The 7,676-nt window shown below is 41.0% G+C and overlaps 1 gene segment (V, D, J or C); it reads right to left on the bottom strand.

The window, feature by feature from the left end:
- Positions 1 to 1,911: 1,911 nt before the first annotated feature.
- On the bottom strand, positions 1,912 to 2,465 carry LOC118712975. The segment is given in 2 exon segments: positions 1,912 to 2,264; positions 2,387 to 2,465. Coding segments are annotated over 2 exon segments (399 nt in total).
- Between the last annotated feature and the right edge of the window lie 5,211 nt (positions 2,466 to 7,676).

Genomic DNA, 7,676 nt, shown 5'->3' with positions numbered 1-7,676 from the left:
TACCCCATGCCCCAAGAGAACCCCACCCAGATCTGGGTCACCCTTCAGGGCAAACCAGCTTACCCCCACCCATGCACCAGGCCTCTATCCTATCTAATAAAAGAGTAATATGCAGATTGCCCATCACTCCATCACACAATATGGCTGCCCTCATGTGGACATAAGATGGCAGCAGGGGAGGGCAATTGGAAGGGACCAGGCCTGCAATGGAAAGCAGTTGGAGGCGATCAACCCTACAGAAGAAGGTAGTTAGGGGTGACCAGGCTGGCATAGGAGGGAAGTTGAGGGCAACCAGGCAGTCAGGGGAGCAGTTAGACATTAATCAGGCTGGCATGAGAGTGGTTAGGGTGATCAGGCTGGCAGGCAGAAGCAGTTAGGGGCAATCAGGAAGGCAGGCAGGTGAGCAATTGTGAGCCAGCAGTCCGGGATTGTGACTTTGATGTCACACTGCCTGTTTAGGCCCGATCCCATTAAGATTGAGTCTAAACGGGCAGTCAGACATCCCTAGAGAGGTCCCCGATTGGAGAGGGTGCAAGCTGGGCTAAGGGACATCCCTCTGCCCCCGTGCAGGAATTTCACGCACCAGGCCACTAGTTAAAGTATAAATTTTGTATGAAAAAACAGCCCAGCAGGTGTTGCTCAGTGGGTTGACCATCATCCCATACACCAAGAGATAATTGGTTTGATTCTTGGTCAGGGTACATACCTGGGTTGCAGGACTGATGCCCAGTTGGGGGTTAAGGGGTCCAGGAAGAAGCCCATTGAAATTTCTTGCATCATTGCAGTTTCCATGTCTTTCTCCCTTCCTCCCTCTCCAAAATAAAATAAAATAAAATAGTAATTAAAAATGCTTAAGTTGAAAATCTTAATAAAAAACAATGAAGAAATGGAAAAAAAGACAAAGAAAACCTTTAAAATCAATGAAGAAAAATAACTTACTCAAGAATGGATATTGAACCTGGGTACATGCCTCAAAATAAACAAAGATGAGAGAGAATCATCAATCAGCTGCCTCTTGCACGCCCCCTACCGGGGATGTGCCTGCAACCAAGGTACATGCCCTTGACCAGAATTGAACCTGGGACCTTTCAGTCCTCAGGCTGATGCTCTATCCACTGAACTAAACCAATTTCCACATATTTTTCCTAAAATATTATTCAAAATTTAATAAATATTTATAATGCACTATAATTCATGCATTGGACAGGAGTCCCTCAGCCCAGCCTGCACCCTTTCTAATCTGGGACCCTCTGAAGGCCAATCCCACAGAGATCAGGCCTAAACCAGCAGTCAGACATCTCTTTCACAATCTGGGACTGTTGGCTCCCAACCACTCACTGCCAGCCTGATCAATGCCTAACTGCTCCTTTGCTGGCCTAATCACCCCCAACTCCCCTCCTCAACAGTCTGGTCCCCCCAAGTGCCCTCTCCTGCTAACCCAGTCACCCCTAACTGCCCTTCCCTACCAGACATCTTGTGACCACATGGGAGAGGCCATTTGTGCAAGGTCCTGACAGTCTATATGCATATTATCTCTTCATTATAAAGGATACTATGTTTTTCTATTTTAATTATTTTGGCTTTCTTAAATATTGGGATACTTTGGTTTCATCAATGATTAACTGCCAATTTTCTGTTGGTCTTGAGAAGTAGCCATTGCTTATGATAAAGCCACTGGAAGAGAGCATGGGTAGTCTGTTACTTGTGTAATTTCTCATTCAGTCCTTCTATTTTCATTCTCCATTGTTCAAATGCCCTCAAAATACACACACACATACGTGCAAACACACACACATACACACACACACACAGCACCATCTACCTAAATTATTCAAATGTTATTAGTGCTTCTGATTTCAAAACCTTTCCAGAAAGAGTACAGCAAACATCACTGTGTTTCTTGGTGGTTTCTCACAATAGGTCCAGGTTCCCAAGTTTGTGCTCAGCTCCCCCTGCAGTGTCTGTCACTGTGTCATCCAGTACACAGTAGTACATGGCAGAATCTGACTGGAGGACTGAGGCTTTCTTCAAGTGGAAGGCATTTGCTTGTTTTTGGTATGTGGCTACAAATCCTTTGTTGCTTCCATTCTCATTGTCCCTTGAGGCTTTCAGGAGGAGCTGTGGACCTTCTCCAGGATACTGAACATACCAGAAAAGTGTGGGGTAGCCTGTGGCTGAATAAGTACAATTAACAGTCAGGGGAGAACCTTCTAACAGAGTCACTTGGCCTTCCATCTGGGTCACCGAGTCTCCACGAGTTTGTCCTGAGAAAAAGAAAAGAAATCTATATTACCCTGGGCATGGAACTCTGAAATAAAATTATGCTTAAAGAATTTTCAAAATTAATAGAAGAAATAATCCATATTTTAAGAGGCATGTTACTTACCAAACACTAGAAGTACCACAGTCATTAAGCCCAGAGACGAGTTCATCTCTACAATGTCGCTTAAATAATGTTCTTGATTCTTAACATGAAGTGAAATGATAAACCAAAGCCTACATTTCACATAGGAAATGTGTTTGTGTTTGGGAACATCACCCCCTGGTGGAGAGGAACTGAAATGGAATGCATGGCTTTTTTTTTTTTTTTTTTTTTTTTTAATTAACTTTTTTTCAATTACAGTTGTCAAATAATGTTATATTAGTTTCAGGTGTACACCACAGTGATTAAACATTATGTACCTTATTAAGTAATCAAACTTGTACCCGTACATGCATATTAGAATATTGACTATTTTCTCTATGCTTTACTTTACATGCTCATGAACATTCTAACAACTAATTTTTTCAACTTAATTTCTTCACCTTTTCCACCCATCCCTCCCAACTTTCCTCTCATCTGGAAAACATCAAAATGATGTTTATATCTATGAATCTGTTTCTGTTCTGCTTGTTCAATTATTTTGTTGTTTGGATTCAGTTGCTGACAGATATGCTTTATTGCCATCTTATTTTTTATATTTTTAATCTTTTTTTTCTTGTTTTTCTTAAAGAGGACAATATTTCATGCAATACTGGTTTGGCAATTAAGAACTCCTTAAGCCTTTTATTTTCTGGGAAGCTCGTTATATGTCCTTTGATTCTAAATGACAGTTTTGCTGGATAGAGTAATCCTGGTTGTAGGCCCTTACTGCTCATTACTTTAAATATTTCTAGCCAATCCCGTCTGCCTGCAAAGTTTCTGTTGAGAAATCAGCTGACAGTGTTATAGGAGCTCTCTTGTAGTTAACTGTTTTTTTTCTTTCTGCTTTTAAGGTTCTCCTTTTGTCTTTAACTGTTGCATTTAATGATAATGTACTTTGGTGAAGGACTATTTTTGGTTCATCTTGTTTGTATGTCTATTTCCTTCAATAAGTTAGGGAAGTTTTTAATCATTATTTTTTCAAATAGATTTTTGACTTCTTGGTCTGTCTATTCTCTTTCTGATACCCCCATGATACAAATACGGGTACATTTGAAGTTGTCTCAGAGGATGCTTACATTATCCTCATTTTTAAAATTCTTTTTGCTTTTCTGATTGAATGTGTTATGTTTTCCTGTATTCCAAATCACTGATTTGGTTCTCAGCTTCTTCTACTCTATTGATTGATTTCTTTAAATTGTTATTCTTTTAAGTTAGTATACCCTTCATTTCTGACTGGATTTTTTTTATGGTTCCCATATCCCATTTTATGATGTTGAAGTTCTCTGTAAATTCATTTATTCTTCCCCTAAGTTCACTGACCATCCCTATAACCTATGTTTTGAACTCTGCATCTAGTAGATTGCTTGTCAAAATTTTGTTTAATTGTTTTTCTGGTGTTTTGTTCTGTTCTTTCATTTGGCACATGTTTCTTTGTCTCCTCATTTTGGCAGCCTCCCTTTGTTTCTATGCATTAGGCAGAACTGCTGCATCTCATAGGCTAGATAACAGGTGTCTTAATATAATAGGAATCTTGTAGGGTCCATTGGCACAGCCTCCCCATTCACCTGAACTGGGCACTCCAGGTGTGCCCCCATCCCTGTGTAGACTCTGTACACCCTCCTCTTGTAGATAAACTTACAAGATTGTTGTTGGCTTGTCAGTGGAGTGATTTATCCCAGGTCAAGCTGCTGCAAGGGATTTACCCTCATGGAGAATCAGCTGTGCAAGGGTCTACCCCAGAGAACAGGACTTACTTCAGTGAGACTTTAGGGGACTGCTAAATATGCCCCTTTAGTTTGTCACTTGTGGAGGTGATAGGGTGGTGCTTTGATGTAGTCTGTAGCTGTCCATGGGTTCAATTGGCTTTGGGGCCTCCCAGGAAGTGCAGGCCAAGGTCAGCCACTGCCTGTGTTCTGCCTGGTTCCAACTGGCATGAGCTACAAAGCAACCTGAATATGTCTATTAATTGTGCTCAGCTTGGAGGTGTCTGGGAGAGGCCAAGCTATGAACCAAGGTTGGCTAATGCTAGTATCAGGCCTGGGGACACTTAGGAAGAGGTATGGGGTATGTAAAGACCAAATGCTGCTTGTTGGAAAGATGTGAGAGAAATGTGAAGAATAAGCCAAGATAGGCTATTCATGTGGAAAAGCCACTGGAAACAGCTTGAGTGTGTCTACAGATTGGGTTGTGCACGTCTCAAGGAATTACTAGGACGGGTCAAAAAATGATAAACAGGCTGATGGAGTCTCAGATATGACTCTGTGGAGGAACAATGGTCTCTGTCCAGGAGAAAGCTGCCCACCAGCTCTTGCTCTGATGCCAGACATTTCAGGTCCTCTCCGTAAGTCTCTGGCACCTGTTGAGCTGCTGCCTTGGTGCTAGATGTCAGAGAGTGTCCAAATAAGTCCATGCATAGGCCCTATAAGAACAACCTGTAACTCCAAAAGCCCTTCTCCATCACCTTTTCCCTCTCCCCCCAATATAACTCAGTCTCAATCCTTGTTGGTTTTTACAGCCAGAAGTTTTGGAGACTTCTCTCCTGAACTGCAATCCTGGGCTGGGGGACTGGTGTGGAGCTGGGACTCCTCAGGGGGCACCTCTACAGCTGAGATATATCCCTCCAATTTTTATCCACTATGCGTGGGTGTGGGACCAACCTGTTTTATATCTCCATCCTTCCTACCAATCTCAATGTGGCTTCGTTATGGTGTGCCTAGTTGCAGGACTTTCATTTAGCTAGAGTTCAAGCAGTTTCGAATGATGGTTGTTCTTTAGTTTAGTTGTAATTTTTATGTGATTGTGAGAGGATGGGAGGAGTGCATTTACCTATACTGATATTCTGGCCAGTAGGGGGATACATGATTCTTTAGCTCTTCTTAAGTGGCATACATTCTCATCTCTGACTTTATTTATGTCTCATTAAAAAAATCTGGACGATTACTATTATAGGTTCCCAGGTCTATTTATTTTCTTAAGACAATGCCTGACAAGGGAATCCTTTAACAGAGCATCTCAGTATATATCTATCTTTGGAAGATATCAACTTTTTGAGCATTTCAATGCAGTATTTTATATACTCATGTATCCAATGTGGACCTGCCTACAATTCATTGAATGTCAAAAAGGGTTTGGTGTTGAAATCAAAGGAACTAAAATGAAGTAAATTCTTTATTGAGTGATCTCACTTTTTAGCACTATCCCCTAATATAGAACAGTGACTGACATTTATTACATGATTACTAAATATTTTAAAAATTAAACAAAAATAAACAGTCTTTTATTGAGGCTTCACTGCTACATGAGAGACAGTATTCCTTGATTTTAAAATTATACCAATTATAAATAATGCTAACTTTTATGAAAGCTTTTCAAGGGGGAAAAAGTCACACTGTCTTATCAATAATCAAATATTTCTGAATTTCAGAATCATTAAAAATAAAAAGTATGGGTCCTAGACAGAAGAAACATCATAATTTAAGTTACCAACTCACTGAAAAATGAACTGAGATCAGTATCTTATCCTCTCATTATTTCACTCACTCCAAGATAAGGCAGCTACCCTATCTGGATCAGGTATAGCTTCAAAACTGGTTTCTACTACCATCCATCTGCCAAATTTTGTGGCCAAACTTTAATCAAATAATTTTCCCTGACAGGACAGAGAACCCCAAAGATGTGGATTTACAGCAAAATCCTGGAGTATGAGTTAGGGCTCTTCTTTCCCAGCTTTTCAAATTGTTAAAGATATGCCATCTGTGATATTCATGCAATAGTTGATATGTGTGAATTATTTAAAATTATAGAGTCTTGGACCTCACCACTAATATTTTTTTTTAATTTTTAAAAATATTTTATGGATTTTTTACAGAGAGGAAGAGAGAGGGATAGAGAGCTTTAAACATCGATGAGAGAGAAACATCGATCAGCTGGCTCTTGCACACACCCCCACTGTGGATGTGCCCTCAACTAAGGTACATGCCCTTGACCAGAATTGAACCTGGGATCCCTCAGTCCACAGGCTGACACTCTATCCACTGAGCCAAACCAGTTTCAGCAACCACTAATATTATGAATCATATTTTAACACTGAGACCCACTAAATATCACAAACTTAGTTTTATTGCAGTCAACCTGATAGCAGTTTACAAGATCTCATTTGTGATCATTGTTTTAGAGACTGATAATTTTCAAAGATCAGGGAGAAATTTCCGGGATACATGGACAAATGTCCCTATGACTACACAAATTTTTAAAGCTAATCTTTTTCTGTGAAGTGTCAGCATCAAAAGGAAACAATTTTTAATTCCCTTTTTACAGCCATCCTATCTAATAAAGAGGGAATATGCTAATTGACCCTCACATTTTCACAAAGATGGCAACGCCCATAGACAATAAGGAGAAAATATGCTAATTGATGGTCCTGCCCTCAAAAATTGTGTGGCCCATAGCCAATAAGGAAGAAGATGCTAATTGACTGTCATGCCATTTAAATTGGCAGTGCCCAGTTCCCTCAGCCCTGCCAGGGCTTTTGCCTCCAAAGTCCCCCAGTACCCTCAACCTCCCAGGTGCCCAGGGCTAGCCCGAGGTGCAGGCAAGCCTTGGATGGCAGCTACCCAGGAGACCCAGTGCCACCCAAAGCTCAGGTAACCAGGGCAAGCTGAGGTTCACACTGCTGGCAGTGGTAGCAGCAGAGGTCTGATACTGGTGTTGCCTTCCCATATTCACTGGCTCGACTCCCATGCCTAAGGGCTCCCAGACCATGAGAGGGGGCAGGTCAGGCTGACTGACCTCCACCTCCAATGCATGAATTTTCATTTATCAGGCCTCTAGTTTATTTATAAAACAAAATAAAACTAAGAGTTTTCAGGATAGAGTTCTGGAGAAGAACACGTCTCTCTGTAAGGCCCTGTAAACATTATCCATAGACATGTACCTGGAAGCTCAGCTCTTTCCTGTAGTCCTCTCTCCAGAGATTCAGATGTAAAGATGCTTCATTAGTCCTCAGAGTTAATGTGTGAAGAGTCTCCTAGATGTACTCTTAAGAAATTCAGGCCCAGATAGCTAATTTCTCCCCCAACTTCCAAATGACATTGTCAAAACCCACCACAAAATTATGCTAGAAAGGAATTCTGGAAAGGCAGCTGTGAACTTCTATTCTGATATGTGAGGAGAAAAAAAATAAGTTCATCTGATGCTGGGTTGAAAGTAAATTATTACTGGTACTGGTTTGGCTCAGTGGATAGAGCATTGGCCTGTGGACTGAAAAGTCCCA

The sequence above is a fragment of the Pipistrellus kuhlii genome, unplaced genomic scaffold (genome assembly GCF_014108245.1).
Source record: "Pipistrellus kuhlii isolate mPipKuh1 unplaced genomic scaffold, mPipKuh1.p scaffold_m20_p_1, whole genome shotgun sequence".
NCBI lineage: Eukaryota > Metazoa > Chordata > Mammalia > Chiroptera > Vespertilionidae > Pipistrellus > Pipistrellus kuhlii.
This window is presented reverse-complemented; position numbering and strand designations above follow the sequence as displayed.